At 48.9% G+C, this 21633-nt stretch overlaps 1 protein-coding gene across 6 annotated transcripts; it reads right to left on the reverse strand.

Annotated features, from left to right (window-relative positions):
• Nucleotides 1-170: 170 nt before the first annotated feature.
• On the reverse strand, nt 171-19970 carry MEAK7 (MTOR associated protein, eak-7 homolog). 6 transcript variants are annotated; one of them, XM_006207555.4, is made up of 8 exons: nt 19889-19970; nt 12303-12480; nt 10201-10431; nt 9707-9851; nt 6783-7208; nt 2496-2614; nt 890-1069; nt 171-409 (listed from the first exon to the last, which is right to left on the reverse strand). In XM_006207555.4, exons 2-8 carry the CDS (start codon nt 12453-12455, stop codon nt 293-295), a joined length of 1371 nt encoding a protein of 456 aa, XP_006207617.1. In that variant the 5' UTR covers nt 12456-12480; nt 19889-19970; the 3' UTR covers nt 171-292. The 6 variants fall into 6 exon arrangements, with proteins under 6 accessions (XP_006207617.1, XP_072823942.1, XP_015097450.1 ...); XM_072967841.1 differs by having other exon boundaries at nt 19893-19949; XM_015241964.3 differs by having other exon boundaries at nt 19884-19936.
• Nucleotides 19971-21633: the final 1663 nt, after the last annotated feature.

Here is a 21633-nt window from a genome sequence, read left to right on the forward strand (position 1 = left end):
CCCAGCAGGTCTCAGCTTCTTCTGAGCTCATCCATACGAAATGAGAGAAGTGTAAGAATCAAGTTGCTAATGTGACACTAAGGATTTCTGGAGCAGGTACACCCACTAATTGATGGACGGCATCAGAGGAACTTTACTTTGTCTGATTAAGCACACCAGGACCACCTGGACATGACCAGCACACGTTATGTTAAAGTTAAGCCGGCTCGGGGTGGGGGAGGGTTTTCAGGCTGTGCGCTCTCTGGGGGCGCTGTGCTCCAGCTCAAGGAAGGCCCACGCTGGGGGCTCCCCATCACTGGTCCTCCTCTGGGACCTCCCGGAGCCCTTCACTGTGGCGACTCCGCCCACTGATCTCCAACAGGCTCTGGGCCTCAAGGTCCACGTCCAGAATGCTCTTGCTGCTCTTGACCTTGGGAGGAAAGGAAGAGTGGGTGCGTTCAATGACCAAAAGTAAGTCATGCCCCACTGGTGTGAAGCTTATCAGAGTGGAATCAGGATCCTACTGCTGCCATAAGAAAAACTTGGTGGGGGATCTAGCTCCCCTACTGAGTGCCCCCTAACCGGGGACGCCCTCTTGGTGAAGTGATGAGGTGCAGGGGCAGATGCGGGGGCCCAACAATGCCTCATCACAGAACCCTGGAATGACAGGGAACCCCAGACCCTGCTTTTCTTGCAGACAAGCCCCCCATAACTCGGGATCCCACCTCCCTAGGTGAGTCTTTCTACTAGACCCCCACAGATCCCAGAAAGGACTCCCAGCTCTGTTCTGCACCCACCGGCATCCCCTGGCCAGAACAGCTGCTGGAAACAAATGTGGAATAAACCATCTCTAGATGGAGGAAGAAAAGAAGTAAAGTCGAGAAAGTGGAGAAATGTCCCCCACACTTACCGGCTGTGTCACCGAGGCGTCTCCCACCGCCCACACCTCCATCCTCTCGAACCGGAAGTCCTCCTGGGCCGACAGCTGAGGGCTGTTGTACGTGGTGCAAGTGGGCTTGGCCTTGCTGTGTCCTTTCCCGAAATCAACATCGATCCACAGCCCGAAGTAACTGTGCTGCCCGCCCATGCCCTGCAAAGCATCAGACACCCTCAGCCCACACAAGCCTTCATGCTGGCTGAGACGGGGCAGAGAAGGAATGAATGCGGTTTTCTTCCTTGTTGTTTTTTTTTTTTTAACTGTGAAATATATAGATTGGTGCAATTTAAGTATCCCATTACAAGTTACTAGAGAACTCATCAAGGTGTCCTGACTCCCACTTTCTCATGGGGCTGCACTGGCAGGAAATACAGGTGACAGCAAAGGACAAAAAAACACAGACCATCAGGCCTACAGACTTAAACCAGTAAAATAAGAAGTCTACGCAGCACTTGATGCTGGGAAACCTGTGTCCGGGCCCCCCGACAGGGATGCTGATCCTTGCCAGGACCAGGACCGGGACCCAGGGCGCTGTGCTCCAGCAGGTATGTCCCTTACTCAGTGCAGCCCACGGCAAGGAGGGGAGGAGGAAGCAGCCTTGGTGAAGGTAGGAACCACTCGGCACACTGCTGGCTGGAAGCCAGAACTGCTGTTCATTCTCTCTGATTGCTTGCTCTGGGTGCCACCTCCACCACCGCCTCTCCCCGGGGCCCTGGGCCTGGGAGCTAGCGCTGAGCAAGAGACCAGGGCAGGAAATGCAGCCGACCTCAGGGCCACTTCTCCCCTTCAGTCCATTACTGACAACCACTGGGGACCCACTGGGTGCTGCTTCTGAGGCCAAGGCCCTTGCCCCGTCGTCACACAACTGCCCTTTCTGGGAGGCATCTGGGTCATCAGGTGGCCCCACGGGAGCCGCACAGTGAGCCTGGGAAGGAGCAGGGGGCCCTCTGCATGCAGACAAGTGGACGAGACTCCTGCACCCTCGGCTCTCCAGGCACAGGCCTGGATTATCCCAAGAGGTGCTTTTTGTTTCAAAGCAGGGAAAAGAAATAGGCTGATGCTGCCAGCAGACACATTTCTCACCCAAACTAAGCAACTGCGTGAGCGCCCAGCCCAGCCCTGTCCCCCTCGCCCCACCCTCTCTACCGCCCTTGGCCTTCACCCTCATCCTCTCCTTCCTGTGGCCAAATTGAGGCTGGAGCTTGGAGCAGACAAGTCAGGATGGGTCCAGGGAGCCCAGTCCCAGCGTGGCACCACCCCTGGCTCATGGCCCAGGCATGTGGCAGGGCGGCGTCTCCAGCCATGAAGGTCATAGACCAGGAAAATTGGCCAAATCCGTCCTTTGCACACAAACCTCAGAAACGCTCCAACAGAGGCCCCGTTTTTCTGATAGAAATTCTGTCCTAGCTGTCGCTCGTGGCATCACCGCCCTGAGCCCCAGGCAGAAGGAACTGACTGCGCATGCGCATGGAACCAACCATACACGGCTACCCTGATGCACAGTGGAGTGTCTGGGGGCACATCAGGGTCGTTCCATCCCAGTGGACATCACGAAGTGGGGGACATACCCTGCCCTTACCAGTCCATTTGGGATGGTCTGCTGCCCGTGATTCAGGTACATATAGTGGTCATTGTAGCCCGTGCAGGTATACACGGCCATGCGGGGGAAGATGGAGAACAGGAAGCACCTGTCATCCCCTGAAAGTGACCAGAGCAAAAAGAAGCAGGATCATCCATCGGAGCCAGGCACAGAACGAAGCAGGAGACAGGCCCCAGCTCAGAAGGTTGAGCTCACAGGCTTCCTGCACAGGTCCTCAGTGTGCATGGGGTTCCCAGACGCTGGGGGCAGGTTCCTAGACCCTGTAACTGCCTGGAGATCCAGAGGATGAACTTGGGGTGCGGCGTGAGAGTGACCACTGAAAAAGAGCGTGACACCTGCTTGCTGTTGCCTGCTAGCGCCACCCAGGAGAGCGGAGTTGGGAGCTCTGCCCATGGCTCCCCAGACTCACAAAATGCAGTCTCCTCTTAAGGACAATGGTACCGGCCTGGCATTCACGCAGCCTCAGGTAGGCACATCACGCTGTGTGCGGCTGGCCCCAGCCTAAAAGAGCACATCATCCAGAGAGAAAAGGACACCTGCAGACACAGTTGCCCCTAGGGAGGGAAGGGGATACACAGTGAAAGGTGATCAGAACTTCACCCAAGGCACAGACATGGGCACATCACCATTCAAAGGTGGTACCAGTCAAAACTCTGGAAATGAACAGCATCCTCAGTCTCAGAGAATCCTCCCTTCTCTGATTCACTCACTAGGGAAAGGGATGCAGGTTGAGCCTGACCCAGGGAGTTCCTGGCTAGGTAGGAGCCAGACCAGAGATGCTCCCCAGAGTGATGAGATCCTGGCCTGAAGAACTGTTCCCTCATGGTGACAATGTGAGGGCACCTGACACAAGACTGAGCTCAGGTACTTAGGGGTCAGGCCATCCATTAGGTGGGAAGGGAATTCCAGAAAGTAGACAAGGAGCACAAATGTGGAGGGCAGACACCAAAGGGGATATGAATCCCTGAGGGGCCTTGGGGAGGACAGACCTCACCAGGAGATGGGTCTGGACTGACAATCAGGACCAGTAACACTTAGGCCTCTAATCCAGATGGGCCCTGGGGGGACCTCTGCAGAGACTTAGCTCCTTCAAGGGTCCCTGGAGTCAGGGATTCCCTCCAGGCTAAGGACTTAGGCTTGAGTCCATGTGCCCCTAGAAGGTTAGGTTTGGACTCAGGGAACTGTCTGGCCCACCTGCAGCTCCGGGCACTTGGCCTTGCAATCCTAAGGCTGACTTTCAATCAATATTTACTGGGTCCTGGATGCTAAGTGAGGTGACACAGAGTGTAGGCCCCTTGGCTACAAAAGACCCCACTCTAGTCCATCCTTAGGTCCATGCTCTGAGGGGACGGCCACATGGAGAAGATGACCCTCTAGGGTGCAGGGCAAGGACGAAGGAGTCACACGACCTGCAAAAACATCAATCCCACAGAAGGGCTCCTCATCCGACTCTCAAAATGTCAACAACACGCACTGCCTGATGGTTTACAAGCTGCAGTTCCCCACGGTTCTGAGGAACCAAGGCCCAGAGAGTAACGTTAAGCATCTAGCCCAGGACAGAGCGGGACTCAGTGGCTGTGTGCTGAGCCCTGAGCCTCAGGCCTTCAGTTGTCCCACGGACAACAGAAATGAGAATGAAGTGACCCTGTGGCTGTCACGTCACTTCAAGGCTCAGCTATTCAAGGTGACAATTTCTGGACAAACGGACAAGAACGTGCTGAACTTGACCACAATTTGTGAAGCTAGGTTGCCCTCTGCTGGAATTCCAAACTCATGCTTCATAACAGAATGAGCTCAAGTTTGAAAACTTGGTAACTGCATGGTTTCCACAGTTCTTCAAGATGAATTTTGCTTGTTAATAAAACATTAAGACACAGCAGAGCTGACCTTGAGTTAATATTAAAGGAGCTGGAAGAAGTGGAAGTTTTATCTACAATAATGATTCTCGGAGTTTTTCCACATCCTAATGCAGCACCTCCAACCACATAAGCCCCAGTTTGTCACTCCCCAGACTCCCCCTCACTGTGACACTGTGACAGGGAGAGGTAGGTGTGCAGAAGCGCCCACAGCAGGCTTAAGACTGGGGTCTCCAGAAAGGCCTGCTTCCAAGGTCAGCCCTCAGCTGGTATCCAGGAATTTGGATCTGGAGACGGCTCCCCCACTCCCAGGACTGACGAGTGGCTCCCTGTGCCTAAACCGTGTGTACAAACAGTGTGGTTCATGCCAGATTCCTGCTGGGAGTCTGGAGTTTGCGTGCATGTCAGGAAGAGGGTGTTCACGTGACCAGCCCCCAGTAAAAACACTGAGCACTGAATCTCTAATGTGTCCCTAATGGACAGCACCGCACATGTGCTGTCACAACGTGCTGCTGGGGGAGTTAAGTGTGTCCTGTGCAACTCCCCAGGGGAGAAGCTGGAGACTGGAGCCGGGCTCCCCTGGACCTCACCCCTCACACCCGTCCCCTGGGCGGATCATGCTCTGCATCCTGGCACTGTGATAAACCTGCTGTGATGACAGCCATGTGCTGAGTCCCCGAGTCCCCCTAGTACAACACTGATGTGTGAGCAGTCTTATGGACCCTGAAACAGCAGGGGAGGGCTGGTAGCAGCAACTAGATTAAAACCTAGAGAAAACCAAATTCTGGAAACAACCAGACCTCAAGGATAGAGGCTCCCAACAGTCACTTCATGATCCCTTCCACCCATCCCAGACAATAGCCACCCACTGCTGCTAAAACCTTTCCCACAATGGCGCCTCTGCACCTGGACACGGCTCCCCAGCTGACAGAAGCTCTCTTTAGTGCAGGGAAGATGGGAACAATTCCAGAGGCATGCAGTCTGACACAGGACCACAAGGAGCGCACGGCCCTCGTGCGGTCCAGAACGCTTCCTGGAGGAGGGAACCCTGGACTGGGTCCCGACAAGGAGCTGACTGTGCAAACAGGTGGAAGAGGGAGAAGGATGTGTGCCAAGTCCTGAGAAGAGAGTGCAGCCTATTCTGGTAACTGCAGGTAGTTCGGTGAGACTGAGCACTGAGTGCAGGAGAGCAGGAGGGGTGTGAGGCTGAAGATAAAGGGAGTGCCATTCTGAGCACACTGAGGGGACTGTCCGAGGGTCCCCAGGGGAAGAGCACCACACTGGGTATACTGGGATGTGGCAAAGGGACTGGACTGGTGAGACTAAGAGCTGAGGGCCAGTTAGAAGGCACCTGCAATAACACAGGGGAGAGCAGGGTGGAGAAAAGGGGAGGCGGGGGAGGGGGGCACAGGAAGAATAAACAGCAACTGATGACAGTGTGGTTCTGATGTGCAGACCCCGCCCCAGAGGGGCATGGGGCATTTCTACCCAGTCTTTCACATCTCAGAACCTTGGGTCCTCCCTTCTGCTGACTCAGCGTGGAGGGTATTAGTCCCATCCCTTCACCCACCGCCCCGAACTGCTACGGCCAGGCCGTCTCATTTGGCCCAGGACAGTGAGGGTGGGCCTGGATCTGGCTGCTCAGAGTCACTAGGAAAAGCCCTCCGTCTCATAGCCACTGGCCCCCAGGAGACCTCATGAGAACAGACCCGGGCAGCCCAGGCCACACACTGGGAAACATGCAGTGACATCAATCTTGTGAAGGAAGGTTCACCTCTGAGTATGAGGACAGCCCACTACCAGGAGGTGAGTGTTTTAAAAGAGCCCTTTAAAAGCTCTTATCGGAGCACCTTCTTTGAGGAGCAGAAGGATTTACTTAGGGCCTTCCATCCAGGGCATTCAAGGTCTGGCACAGAGCTTCCAATCTCCAGCAAAAGCACAAAACAGAAAAACTGCAGGCAGAAGCAGCAAAGCACGTACACAGAGGTGATTCCAGGAAAGGAAGACAGTTCCTCAAGGGAAAACACACCTCCACCTGAAAGAGCTGGCGTCTCCTGGTCCCTCACACGGCATCCACGACCCAGCCTCTCCTGTGGCCTGGACCTGGCACCCTTTAATGATGCTGAGACGCCATTTCCTCATCTGAAATCCAGGGGTGAGGATCCCTTTCCTGCTTACCTGACCCTACAGCCAGAATCTATAAAGAAATCCACGAAGTGTTAAACCACCATACAGAAGCCCTGTGTGTCACCAGCTTCCCAAACACATCTAGGAAAACACTTGGGGGAGGAGATGGAAGAAACACATGCATCCTTTGTCGGTGCTCAGAGGTCTCCAGGCTGCAGCCATCTGACCAGATCCTGTAAGGAGCACTATGCTACCACCTGGGGTTTTGGTGGCCAAGTCTTACCTTGAAACTGAGGCTTGACCTCCCAGGAGCAGGAGGCAAAGCCACCAAACACATGGCTGTCGCAGTCCTCCAGCAGCATGACACAGGGCCCCTGGTGTGTGATGCGCCCACAGAGCTGGGCAAAACTGTGCCCGTGGAGCTCGGACGCAAATAGCAGGCGCCAGCGGTGCCGCCACTCCCTGGGCAGGTGGGAGTTGATGTAGACAACGGATAGGACATCCAGGATGCTTGCAAACTCCTGCCCCAGGTCCACTTGGCGCTCAGGGATCAGGGTAGCCAAATCGAGGGACAAGCGCAGGAGAAAGCCTCTGTGGATGACCACGCTCAGAAACATGGCCACGTGGGGGGTTCTGAACACCCAGTCCTCGATCACCGCTCGGTCACAGTCATGTGCCAGCTGCTCAGGCCCCAGAAGCTTCTCGCCATCTAGGGGAAGAGAAAACAGTACAAGTGGGCAATTACATCTCCTATCACTTACCTAAACTGCCAGGTCCAGCAGGGGAGCCCTGTGCACGGTTCATCTGAACTGAGATGCACCATTCATCTGAACTGAGATGCGCGGTAAGTGTAAAACACACACCCAATTTCAAAGACTTGGCATGGAAAGAAAAAAGAATGTAAAATGTCTTGATCATTTTTTTTACATTGATAGCCAATGTTAAATATATTTTGGACATATTCTTAAAATTAATTTCACGTGTTTCTTTTGCTATTTTCACGTGGTTATTAGAATACGATTTCACATGTGGTATGCTTTGGTGCTTCCATTCTATCTCTGTTGGACAGTGATCATCTGAACAATTCAACATCAATGCTCTATCTTTTCTCTCTGCTCCAAGCTGCATTTCAGAGTCCCCAGGAGATAGCTACACCCTTATGCCAAGGCCCCAAAACTCCCCAGTAGTCCTTCCTGAGAGAGCTACACCAAAAGCCACTAGTCCTAACAAAGTCATCTGGAAAGGATTTAGAAGCATGCTATCCTCCAGCCAAGTCAGGGCAGAGGTTGGTAACTTTCTGGGAACCCCTCTAGTTTATGTGGGAAGAGGAGTTTCATTAACTACAAATTATGCCTAATTGTTTCCAACAAGCATCCGTCATCCTGCTTTCCATCTCTTACCCACTAAGAACAGCTGTGATGTCAGAAGACAAACTACTGGCACTTCATATGTATATCAGGGTATCATATATTATGTTATTTTTCTTTCCAAGTTCAAATACCTCATTAGGGAATGTATATTGGTGCAGTCACTATGGCGAACAGTATGGCAACTCTGTAAAAAAACTAAAAATAGAGTTACCATATGATCCAGCAATCCCACTCTGGGCATACATCCACAGAAAACTGTAATTCGAAAAGATATATGCACCCCCATGTTCATAGCAACACTATGAACAATAGCCAAAATGTGGAAGCAACTTAAATGTCCATCAACAGACAAATGGATAAAGATGTGGTGTGTGTATACACACACACACACACAAACACACACACTGGAATACTACTCAGCCATAAAAAAAGAATGAAATAATGTCATTTATAGCAACATCGATGAGCCTAGAGATTATCATATTAAGTGAAGTAAGCCAGAAAGAGAAAGGCAAATACCATATGATTTCACTTATATGTGGAATCTAAAATATGACACAAATGAACTTATTTATGAAACAGAAATAGACTCAGAGACATAGGAAACGAACTTAAGGTTACCAAAGGGGAAAGGGGATGGGGGAGGCATAAAATAGGAGTTTAACAGGTACACACTACTATATATAAAATAGATAAACAACAAGATCCTACTGTATAGCACAAGGAACTATATTCAATACCTTGTAACAAACCATAATTGAAAAGAATGTATGTATATGTACAACTGACTCACTTTGTTGTACCCCAGAAACTAACACAATATTGTAAATCAAATATACTTCAATAAAATAAAACAAAACCAAAAAAATCTAAATCCCTCACTTAGTTTTTCAAACTGTTTAAAAATACAGCTTTACAGTAAAGTAAAACTTTTATAAAACAAGTCTACTTTATAAAGAGATTCACCACAAGGTATTTTTAAATCCCAAGTAAATTTAAATATACAGTTTCTCAGCCAACAATAGAATACATATTCCTCTCAAGTGTACATGGAACATTCTCCAGAACAGACCATACATTAGGCCATAAAACATGCCCCGATAAATTTAAAAGAACTAAAATCATATAACGTATTTTTTCAACCACAATGTAATGAAATTATAAGTCAGTAACAGAAGGCAAGTGGGGAAATTCACAAACATGTAGAAATTAAAGAATATACCTCTAATAACCAATAGGCCAAAGAAGAAATCATGAGGGAAGTTAGAAAATACTGAGATGAATGAAAACAAACACAATATACCAAAACTTACAGGGTTCAGCTAAAGCACTGCTTAGAGGGAAATTTACAGCCACAAATGCCTATACGAAAAAGGAGATCTCACATCAATAACCTAACCTTCTACCTCGAGAAACTAGAAAAAGAAAACCAAACTAAATCTAACAGAAGCAGAAGAAAAGGAAATAAAAGACTTGGGTGATGATAAATGAAATAGATTAAACAAAGAAAATCCACAAAACCAAAAAGGTTGGCTCTTTGGGAATGACAAAAAGTGAACAAATCTTTAGCTAGAATGACCAAGAGAAAAAGAGAAGACTCAAATGACAAAAATCAGAAATGAAAGTCGGGACATCACTACCAACCTTGCAGAAACAAGGATTATAAGGAAATACTATGAACAATTGTATGTCAACTGATTAGATAATCTAAATAGTCCTCCAAAGTTGGAAGACCCATGCTTGCTGATTTCAAATTTTTACTACAAGGCTACAGTAGTCGAAACAGCATGGACCACTCTTCGATGCCAAGGTCTAAGATCTGATGCAGGGCACTTGCCTGGAAGCTTCATCTCGGAGATCAGCTGAGCAGCCAGCACCTGCACCCTGGGCAGGGAACCTAGGGCTTGCTTCTGAGTCCAGCCTCTCAGCTCCTGTCTGTAGTTTAGCACGTGTACCACAGAGCCAACCAGATCCTCTGTAAACTTGAAAACCACAATTTTACCATTAATCACATTTCTGTTGTGACCTGTGACCTATATCATATCAACGTGGGGAAGAGGGTTTTATCTCTTCAAGACCAACTGTCATGGGCCACCATGTGGGAAAAGATCATGTAACTTATGTAGTTATTCATTATTCTAACGATACCCTTGGCTGGTTAGTTGGCCAAAGCCTCTTTGTCCAAGGGTTCGGACCTTGACCAGTTACATGGTCTAGGGTCCCCCAGCGGTAGACCTCTCCACAATGCCTCCATCCGCTGTTTAATCATCCTTGGTCCCTGACGTGCGTACACCAAGACTGCCTGGGATGGCTGCAAAGGAGGCCTCTTACCTTTTGGACTTCTCTTGCCTTCACGGGACCTTCTGTGGCAGAAATCATTTTCATGATCACGAGACTCTTCTCCTCAGAGTTTCCTTTTAACAGGTGGGACATGGACACTGTGAACTGCTCCTGGGAGACATTCTCACTAGGCCCCTTTACCTTCCCCATCAGGTCAACCCTCCGCATGCCCTCAAATAGTCTGGTGACCATCTCCGAGGGGAGTGCTTCCCCAACATGATTCTGTGGGGACAAGCAGGAGAAAAGGCCAGACAGGGTGTGAGTCAAACCCAGTAGGGATGATGGAAAAATATCTAGGGGACCAAGACCAACCACTGCTACCTGCACACAACCTTCCTAAATCCTACATGCACCATCTGTCCCCACCTAAGAGCATCACACCACCCCAGGACACACATACCTAACATGTTCTGGCTTATGGCTCATCTTGGCCATCAGACTCTTCCATAATCTATTCCCATCCTGCCCTCCAAACTTCCCAGTCTCCCCAGAAGGGCCATGTCATTCCTGCCTCCGGACATTATCTGCTCCTCACTCTGCTTACAACATCTTCTCCATTCTAGATTTTAGTAGCTGTCATTTGCAGGCCTGAATTTATTATGACATGGAACACATGACTGTGTAGTGGTAAAATTGGTCTCCTCTGTATTAGGAATTTCCAAATATATCAGTGAGCTTTTGCTTCTTATCCAAGTCCTTTATGCTCAATATGCATTTTTCATCAATTTCTCCTTAAACTTAAAATCTAGTTCTTCGCTGTCTTGCAGTAATATTCTGTAAATATCCTTTTCTCTTTGACTCCAACATCAAATCTTATTTGGTCCAGGGATATGCAAATACATGGTGAGAGAAAGTAAATCATGAACTAAATCAGTAGGATCTGAACACTGAATACTTCCAAAACAACTTCACCATGTCTACGCAGTGACAACATTCTGTGGTTCTTGGGAAGCCGGTTCCCAAGATCACTGCTTAGTAAGAGTCTTCCTACTTCTGTCAGTGTTTTCAAAGTTCTCCTGAAGAGTAGCTGTTAATTCCCTCCCAAAGGAACCTAGATTCGGTCGCCAAGCTTTTCTGATCAACTTTTAACTCTATTCATCTTTTTTTGTGTGTGCACAGGGGAGAGGAGGAGGTAATTAGGTTTGTTTGTTTGTTTGTTTGTTTATTGGCAGTACTGGGGATTGAACCCAGCACCTCATGCATGCTAAGCATGCATTCTACCACGGAGCTATACCATCCCTCCTCCATCTCTGTTTATTTTAATAAATACTTGTGAAGGTTGTCACCAACTCTGCAGTCAAGTCCCTAACTGGTCTGTCTGGTTTTGTCTGCTCCAGCTTAGGGGGTGACCCAGAAGACCAGGGTGCTTTTGCTCTAGTGGAGATACACACACACACGGATCTGTGACTCCAATAACCTCCCCAGCCAGTTTCCTCTACTGGAAGGTGAGGATGTTGGGGCAGCCCAATGCTATCGGCTCCCATTCTTCATGTTCTATAAGAGGAGCCTCTCAAATGCCTCCCCACATTGCGTGGCTTCCCCAACACCCAGGAAGATGGGCTGATGGTATCTCTTTGCCATTGCCTCATTCTGTCTGAACACTCAAACATGCGGTTAAAGGCCCCATGAAATGGGGCCAAAAGATGGGGAAAAGGGCAGTTTTAACTCCTCATCAGATGACCCTTGAATCTGAAACTTGGCTATTTTGTAACAAAAACCACAAAATTCCCAGGACATCAAATGCTTACGAATCCTCAAGGCTAAGGCAGGCTTGAAACTTTGCAGTTATTGGACCCACAAATAAAGCTAGGGCAACCTGTCTCCTGTCCGCAAGGAAATCAGGAAACGATGGTCCCAGAGACAGGAAGCAGGCCAGCCCCTCCAGTCAACCTCAGGGTGGAAATGTTCCCAAAACACTGCTGTAGGTGCAACAGAGACCACAGAGCCCACACAACCGAAAACAGGTACTATCTGTCCCTTTACAGAAAACACGGTTCTCAGTGTCCCCACACATCTGTCTTACAGGACCAGACAGCCAACTTTGGCCTGACCCCTGCTCCAAATAAACACAAACCACCGAGGGTAACTCTTGCCTTCAGTGCCTGCAGAGAGAAGGATCTGGGTGACGTATTTGAGCTGGGTTTCTCCGATGACAGAGCATCAAACAACCTGTCAATCTCGGCCTGCTCCTCAGGAAGAAACTGTGAGCTGAGACCCTGCCCCGGGTGACTCCTGCTGTTTCCCATCTGTACTTCTAGCTGGCGGGATTCTCTGCAGAGGAAAAGTTAGCACCCAGTTAGAGAGAGAAGTCAAAAGGTACCAACCCTAGGAAACAAATGGTCAAGTTAATCCATATTGATTTGGTTGTAAAATGCAGCTAAAACACAGCAGAGCTAACCAATGTTGCTTCAAAGTGGCAGAAAATGAATGGTCCACATAAGGAAAGTGGGAAAACCCAATTCTGACTCCTCTGACTGCCCGAAGCCTGCTCCTAATTTTTTTAATTAATTAATTAGTTTATTTATTTATTTATTTATGTACAGTTAGTGTGTCAATTTCTGGTGTACAGCACAATGTCCCAGTCATGCATATACATATATGTTTTGCATTCTTTTTCACTAAAGGTTATTACAAAATATTGAATATAGTTCCCTGTGCTATACAGAAGAAACTTTTTTTAAATCTATTTTTATATATAGTGGCTAACATCTCGTGTAAGCCTGCTCCTAATTGCCGAGCAACAGTGGATTTCTTTATTTGAAAATGTTCTAAGATAATGTAACTAAAAGGTAGGAAAAGCAGTATTTTAATCTGAATACTCATTTTTTAAAAACCTAAGTTAAAATGATCTCTAAGGCTGGATGATCACAGGTATTTGAATACAATTAGTGCCTTGAAAATATTGCCTTCAGAGCGAAGAGGCTGTTGGACAAGTTCTTCGTTTGTGATGCTGGCTCCACCTGGCTAGCTACACCGTCTCAGGCAAGCTACAGAAACTCTCTGTGCCCAGTTTCCTTATTTGTAAAATGAGAAGAATCACAGCCCCCCTCTCAGACCACTGTGATTGGGAAACACGTCGGCCAAAGCAAAGGGCTGAGAACGGAGCCATGAGATCCCAGCCAGTGCCCCGTCTCTTGGAGGAATCTGAACAGAGGCTGGTATCCAAAGGCAGCCAGGCGCCCTGCTCAGGTCACAGACCTCATTACAGAAAGCAGTCCCTTCTGATCCAGGGATTATAATAAAAGCACAGTCAGAGATGAAACCACCTAAGGGGCAAAGTGTCGTGACTTCCTAATTCCTGTCTTTAGACTTTATCTGGAACCCGCATTGGTGGAATTGCTGGTGTGACAAGTACCTTCCCCCAAAGCAACAGCCCACAGTCCCCTACCAGGGCAAGCTGGTTGGGGCAGTGGGTGAGGAGAGGCCATCCCTGCAGGAGGAGCGTGGATCACAGGCCCAGCAAGACCTGGCTGCTCAAACCCTCAAGGGAAAATGGGGTGCAGCTGGGACATTTCTTTTCTTTTTTTTACTGAGCTGAGACTCATGTAACATAACATTACCCATTTTACAATGAACAACTCAGTGGCATTTAGTATATTCCCAATATTGTGAGACTACCACGTTTATCTAGTCCTAAAACACTGTCATCACCCCAAAAGAAACCCCAGACCCACTGGCACTGAATCCCCATTCCGTCCCCTGGCCTCCCAGACCCTCGCAACCAATAATATGCCGTCTCTCGGGATTTGCCTATTCTGAACATTTCACGTTAACAAAATCATACAATAAATGGTCTTTGGGGTCTGGATTTTTTCACTCAGCATAACACTTTAAAGGTTCATTTACTTCTGCACAGCAAAGGAAATCATAAGTAAAACAAAATGACAACCTACGGAATGGAAAAAAATTTTTGCAAATGAAACCGACAAAGGCTTGATCTCCAGAATATATTAGCAGCTCATACGACTCAAGAAGAAGAAAATAAACAACCCAATCCAAAAATGGGCAGAAGACCTAAACAAGCAATTCTCCAAGGAAGACATACAAATGATCAATAGACACATGAAAAAATGCTCAATATCACTAATTATCAGAGAAATGCAAATCAAAACTACAATGAGCTATCACCTCACACCAGTCAGAATGGCCATCATTCAAAAGTCCACAAATGACAAATGCTGTGGAGAAAAGGGAACCCTCCCACACTGCTGGTGGCAATGCAGTTTGGTGCAGCCACTGTGGAAAACAGTATGGAGATTCTTCAAAAGACTAGGAATAGACTTACCATATGACTCAGGAATCCCGCTCCTGGGCTTATATCCAGAAGGAACCCTACTTCAGGATGACACCTCACCCCAATGTTCATAGCAGCATTATTTATAATAGCCAAGACACGGAAACAGCCTAAATGTCCATCAACAGATGACTGGATAACGAAGAGGTGGTATATTTATACAATGGAATACTACTCAGCCATAAAAATCGACAATATAACACCATTTGCAGCAACATGGATGCTCCTGGAGAATGTCGTTCTAAGTGAAGTAAGCCAGAAAGAGAAAGAAAAATACCATATGATATGTGGAATCTAAAAAACAAACAAACAAACAAAGCATAAATACAGAACAGAAATAGACTCATAGACATAGAATACAGACTTGTGGTTGCCAAGGGCGTGGGGGGTGGGAAGAGACAGACTGGGATTTCAAAATTGTAGAATAGATAAACAAGATTATACTGTATAGCACAGGGAAATAGATACAAGATCTTATGGTAGCTCACAGAGAGAGGAATGTGACAATGAATATATATATATGTTCATGTATAATTGAAAAATTGTGCTCTACACTGGAATTTGACACAACATTGTAAAATGATTATAAATCAATAAAAATGTTTTAAAAAATAATAAAGGTTCATTCATACTATAGCATGATCAATACATCATTCTTTTAATGACTGACTAATATTCCAGTGTGTGAAGATACCATGGTTGGTTTATCCATTCACCTGTTGATGGACATCTGGGCTGTTTCTTTTGGGTGTTGTGAATAGTGCTGCTGTGTACATACATGTCCATGTACTTGTTTGAGTCCCTGCTTTCAAATTTGAGGGGGATATACCTAGGAATGGAATTTCTGGGTCATATAACCTGATGTTTGATTTTTGAGGAATTGCCAAACTATTTTCCATTTTCCATTCCCAGCAGCAAAGCATGAGCGTTCCAATTTCTCCACATCCTCTCCAACACTCCTGTTATGTTTCCATCTTTTTTTTTTTTTTAATCGGAGCCATTCTGGCTGGGGGCCTCTCTGCACTGAGCAGGAAGCCTCCAGCTGAAGGCTCCTTGGAGAGGGGCTGTATCGCCCTTATAAAGGTGGGCTGAAGATGGAGGCTTACGCAACCTCGTTTGGGGCTGCCATTCAGGGGCCATCTGATCTAAATGCTTCCACTTCTCAAGTTTCTCACCTGCATTAAGAGTCAAGAAGGAAAACCTCTAGCCTTGGGCTCAAGGTCCAGCCTAATTGAAGCCTTCCTCATCTCTAAGATACAGGGTGTGGCACCAGCTGGTGCCTGGTCCCCTGCAGCAGGTACAGCTCAAGCAGCTATGCCAAGGCAGATCCATCCTCTCCATCAACTCTTCTGAGAGTCCCAAGAAACAACCTGTCACAAGTCAACACTTGTGACTTGATGAGATGTGCCATTGTCGTTTGACTTCTAAATACTCATCAGTTCTGGAAGGAGCAGGAAAGAGTGCCAAACAAAGACAGAAAGAAGGTATGAACATCATCAATTCTGCCATGAATTTAATATATTCTACCTATTGCAAACCTGTGCTGTAAGTATTAAGTGTCTGAAGGCAACGCCCAGGAGAAATCACACTAGCAAGTAGGTCAATGCCCACTGGCTAAGGATGAGGCTGTAGTCAGGCTGTATTTCCAGTCAGCTGTGGTGAGGAAGTGGGGGGACCTGGGTGAGAGTGTGGAGTGGGGTTGTCTTCTTGGAAGGCTCAAAGAAGGGAGGATTCAGTCAGTGACTGGGTCCATTCAGTCAGTGACCATTGGCGTGGAGGGGGCACTGGACAATACTTTTTCATCAAGGATGCGGGAGGAACAGAGGGGGTAGGGTAATAATCAGGAGGGACGCTCCACTGCTCTACTGACCAGGAAAGGGGCTGTGGGTTACCCTGGGACCCTGGCTAGCGACCCGATCCATCTATGAAGAGTGGTTTTGCTTTTGCTTGGTTCCATCCCAGCTTTATTTATGTTACCAGTAAATCATGACAGCTTTAGTCAAAAGTATGGTTAGATTCATACCCTCCCCAACCAGGGAGGTTTGAGATTCTCTCAAAATCTGTGTTAACATATCAAGTCACCAAAACACTTATCACACAACACTCCCTGCACCCCTCTCGTTTCTGCTGAAATCCTGAAAATGTCAGCGTATGACGATGCTCCCTAGTGAATTCTATTTCACTCTCCAGGTCTTTCTAACAAAGACAATCACACATTTTACTTCTCATAGAACACCTGAAAGTTTGTGACATGAGAAACCCTGTGACTCACCTAACACTGGAAGAGATAGTGGCCTCCCAACACCTGGAGGGAAAGGTTTTTGAGACATTGGCACAGCTTCACATCAAAGCTGGACCCTTGAGGCCAGCTGACAGCCATACCCATCCAGGCGGGCTTCCAAGGGCCCCCCAGAAGGAAAAAGCCCAGAAGGCACCTGACAGCAAGGACAGGGTCTCCAGCCAATGCCACCTCCACCTCTCTAACGGTGAAGCGATCTAAATGCCACCCCTCAAATTCCGCAAATCCTGAGAAGGCTTCCTTCTCTCTCAAAACCAAGAAGTCTCTCTACCAAGGGGATACCAGCCTCTTTCAGGGGCAGTCTGGAGTTAAAAGGCTGCCAACACTTAAATGGCCCTCCTCAGAAGTTCCCAGATGTCAAACAATTGAGGAATCAGCGCAGCCAAGGGTTCTGTCACTCAGAGGTCACGGGTTCAGCCCCTCCAGGACATTGGCCTTCCTGACATCCTCACAGGCATCTAATTCCTTCCAACAGGTAACACAGCATCTCCTGGGCCAGATAATGCCCGGCACAGGGCAGGCATACAAAGAAGCTTCAGGGGCGTCCCATCCAACAAGAACTCGGGGGATTAACAGGCCTGGGGCGAAGAGAGAACAGAGGTTGAGAGTAGAAAACATCCAAGGGACAGGTTCCAGCTGGGTGCCTGTGGGTGCCCACAGGCAGTTCACCTGGGAAGTCAGACAGTGCACACAAAGGCACAGGGTGAAAGGAGCATCATCCCACATCCTGGCAAGGTCTGATGTGGGGAGGGTACCGGAGGCAGGCTACAGAGCAAGGGGGCACTCGTCTGCTTCCACCCAGCCCCTCACTTCCAGCCCTCCCCAACCCCCACCCCGTCCCACCAGAAACAGGCTCCTCCGCTGTTGTCTGAAAACAGTAGCCTGGCCAGGCCTCCGCGGGGCTCAGACGCCCATGAAAAACAACGGGGGCTAGGAAAGATGCTAACAGGGAGGGCCAGAGGTGCAGACCATTGGCATGCAGTGGGCACAGGACAACATCGGGAGGAGACATCAGGGAAAGGCCTGGAAGCACCAAAAACACCAGTTTTTCTTTCAAGGAGAAGGGAGAACGGGATGTCGCAGCCGTAAGCAGGAGCCACAGGACTGGAGTCCACGACAGGTGGGAGGATGCACAGCCTCTAAGAACACAACCCTGCACCCCCACAGGGCACAGGTGAGCATCTCCAAACAGCTCCAAAGATGCCCCACTTCCTGTTAAAGCACCCCACGCAAGGCAGAGGGAAGCACTGGCAGCAATACAGCGTTTCCAAGTTCCTCCAGCCTAGACTCACTTTAATCAGGACAGAAATCTCTGTAACCAACTGTGGGGAGGAAACGAAGGCCTCCAATGATGCATTCCTACTTCTCTCCAAAAGCACATTCCTGAACTTTCTTTCAATTCCTGGCAATGGTTTCCTCACGGACTGTACTGGATGCACCTCCATATGCAGGATAAACTTTTTTTTCCTGGCAAGTTGTGTATAAAACAACCCAGCACTGGTCTGAGTCTTCCGCAGGTTTGCATCTATCAAGTCCTCTTTCAGAAGAACACACCTCGATGTTCCTTTCAGACTGCTTATCTTGGTTCAACTGGGGACAGTTTTGTCCCCCAGGGGACATTTGGCAATGATGTGTGGCTGTCACAACCAGAGAGAGGGTGCTGCTGGCTTCTAGTGGATAGAAACCAGGGGTACTGCTAAATACTCTGCAATGCACAGGACAGCCCCCTGCAACAAAGAAGTACCTGGCCCAAATGTCAGTAAGGCTGGGAATGAGAAATGAGCTTCCAAAGATGTGGGGCTGTGGGTCAGAGCGGGAGGGTGGGCAGTGAAATGCACTAATAATCAGAGTGCCTGCCTCCCACACGGAAGCCCCCAGGCTCTGAAGTTACAGTGTAAGCCATGATGAGCAGATCCAAGTTCAAGTTCTGCCATTGGTTGATGTTATGACCAGGGACAAATTACTAAGTCTCTTCGAAACTTAGTAAAATTGGGAAAGGGCCACCAGCCCTGTAACGAGGTGGAAAGGATTAAATGAGGGAACAGAACATTTAATTCTGCTTTCTAGAGGTCAGAGAAGGAGAGAGAGATGAGCCCAAGGCAACAGAAGGTCGAGTTCTCGACTTCCAACAACGGAAACAGCTCAGCTTGGAAGGAACAAACCCCCTCAGTGCTGGGAAGGGAGCCAGGAGCCATTTTTCTGCAGAATGGGCCACAGTTTCTGCTGGCATCCTAGGACAGCTCAGCCAACTCTCTCAAAGCATCTCTGATGGCTCCTGTCCTCCAAGGACATCCCAGACTCCCTATCTCCAAGGGGCCACTGTCCTGGGAGCAGTCACATGGCCCTCAGTACCCACTTCCTGGGAAGCCTCCAGCCACCTTATCTGGTTCAAGCTCTGTTTACATCCCAGAACCAGCAGCCCTTATGTGAAGGGTCAGTTTGAGCCTGGGCCAGCCCCACAATGCACAGAGTTCTGCAGGCCAGAAGGTGACTGGTCCTCCTGCCCAAGGTTGGCTTCCCTCCCTCCAGAGGCCCCGCTGGCTGATCTGCAGGGTATTGACCTGGGAGTGCTTTCTTCTCCTCTCCCCTAAATTTAGCCATCAGCTCCACTCTCCTGGGACAGAGAGCAGCATGCGGTCAGAAGACAAGAAGGAAGGTAACCCACCCCACTACACACTCCAGGACAACCCCTGCCTCGCCTCCTCCGTCAGATGCTCCCCAGTTCTTCCCGCGTCCATTCACTCTCTGCCCCTTCTCGACAGCTGGCCTCCACCCTGGAGACCCTAGGGAACACACCTGCAGGAACCCTCTGATCTCAACCACACGAAAGGCAGAAAGTGAGGAGTGCTTCTGTGCCAACTGACCCTCTTTCCCTCCCTTCCTCAGAGCTATCCCACCACTCCAAACCCCAAGGGGCACAGAATCTCGGGCAGCCAGGGAGGGGCAGGGCCCAGGTCCGTTCCAGGGACCAAGACCATTGCCCCTATCCCTACCCTAGCCGGGCTGCTCCTTCCAGAGCCCCCGGGCCAGTGACCTCCCCGCTACCCCACCGGTGCCCTCGCCCTCCACCCCAGCGCTGACCTGACCTGCCTTTCCAGTCGCGGTCCACAGATTTCCCACCACCAACCCGGAACGGCTCAATCCCGTTGCCAGGCGACGGCGCTGACAGACGGCTACCTGCCCCAATCGCAGAAGTGAATGCCTAGGGGGCGGAGCCCCATAAAGGACTCAGCCAATAGCAATGTACCTCATGGGGCGTGGGCCAGCGCAGGCGAATGGGGACGGGGCTGTGGGCAGGGACCGCGGACAACCGCTGGCAGGAAGGAAGGAGGTGGGATTCCTGCGCGCAGCTGCGGGAGCTGGGAAAAGAGCTGGAGATCAGACCTGGGGAAGAGCTGGGGACCAAAGAGAGTGGCTGACGATTCGGGGAGGAGCCAGGGAGGAGCACCTGGGGTGGAAGAGAGTGTCCGGTCTGGACTGTGGAAGCTGGGGTGAGGCTGGGATGAGAGAGTAGCTGGGAGAGAGGAGCGTGGGCCCACTAGAGACACACTGAGAGAAGGGAGAGGCAGGTAACCCAGCCGAGGGACCCTCCACTATTGAGGCCTCTGGTTCAAGACGCAGGCAACTCTCCTGGGGCACCCCTCCACCTCTCTACTGTCGGACACCTTCAGTCCAGATGTACTACAGTCGGCATCCCCGCCTCCTTATTAAGACTCTCTTTCCTGGGATCCGGGTCATTCAGCCCTGGCTTTTCTCCCATGCCCTCCCTGGTAGTTTTCACACGGTCTTTTCCTGCCTTCTGTTCTCCGGGAGCTCTTCATGCCTTCCCTCTGGCCCCCTCCTTTCACCCCAAGCATCCTCTCTGAGATAACGTCCTTCCTGCTGACAGCCTTCCTGATGACTTCACTTCCCATCTGTCTACTGTGCTGACCCCCAAACCTGCACATCAAATTGGTCATCTCGGCTGCACTCTGAGCCCATTTGTCCAAAAGGCTATACCTCAGCCTCAGCCCAGCCAAACCCAAACAAGTCCTCTTCCTTCCAAAACTAAGTCTCCTATTTACTTTATTCTGGGAGTATCACAGTCCTCACCCTCACAATCCTTTATCATTCAATCCCACCTTACTGAGTAAGTGGGGAGGAGGAATGATTAAGCTGAGGGGAAGGGAGGGTTGGGGGCATATATCTGTGGATGGGAGGCCTGGGGAAGATAAGCAGAGAAAAAACAAGAACAGTGAGAGGCTATGTCAGGAAAGCAGGTGGGATATTAAGAAATACACAGGGAAAACATAGGTCCTACTGTGTAGCACAGGGAACTATATTCAATATCTTGTAATAACCTATAATTAAAAAGAATATTTATGTGTATAACTGGATCACTATGCTGTACACCAGAGACTAACAACACTGTAAATCGACCTCACTTCAATAAAAAATAAATAAATACAATGTTTTAATCCTTTTTCCATGTTACTACATTTACGTGGAAAACATGACATTTTGGTAGCTACCACCACATATAAACTTATTTGTTTATTTCTCTATTGTTGGTGGTTCAGGTTTTTTTCTACCTTTTGGCTATTAAAATAACGCTGCAATGAGCAATATGAAAGAAAGAAAGAAAGAGCAAGAGAAAGAGAGCGAGAGAGAAAGAGAGCGAGAGAGAAAGAGAGAGAGAGAGAAAGAGAGAGAGAAAGAGAGAGAGAGAGAAAGAAAGAAAGAAAGAGAGAGAGAGAGAAAGAAAAGAAAGAAAAGAAAAGAAAAGAAAAGAAAAGAAAAGAAAAGAAAGATGTACACAGGGATTTCCAGGCTTAAAAACTGAGATCATCTG

The sequence above is a fragment of the Vicugna pacos genome, chromosome 9 (genome assembly GCF_048564905.1).
Source record: "Vicugna pacos chromosome 9, VicPac4, whole genome shotgun sequence".
In the NCBI taxonomy this organism is placed as follows: Eukaryota; Metazoa; Chordata; class Mammalia; order Artiodactyla; family Camelidae; genus Vicugna; species Vicugna pacos.

Excerpts from the sequence above, each read along its gene's own strand:
- MEAK7 (XM_006207555.4), bottom strand. The coding sequence starts at position 12,455 with ATGGGAAACAGCAGGAGTCACCCGGGGCAGGGTCTCAGCTCACAGTTT. Across the intron at positions 10,432-12,302 it reads TCTCTCTGCAGGCACTGAAG|AATCATGTTGGGGAAGCACT; the intron begins GCAAGAGTTACC and ends TTGTCCCCACAG. Across the intron at positions 410-889 it reads ACGCCTCGGTGACACAGCCG|GTCAAGAGCAGCAAGAGCAT; the intron begins GTAAGTGTGGGG and ends TTTCCTCCCAAG.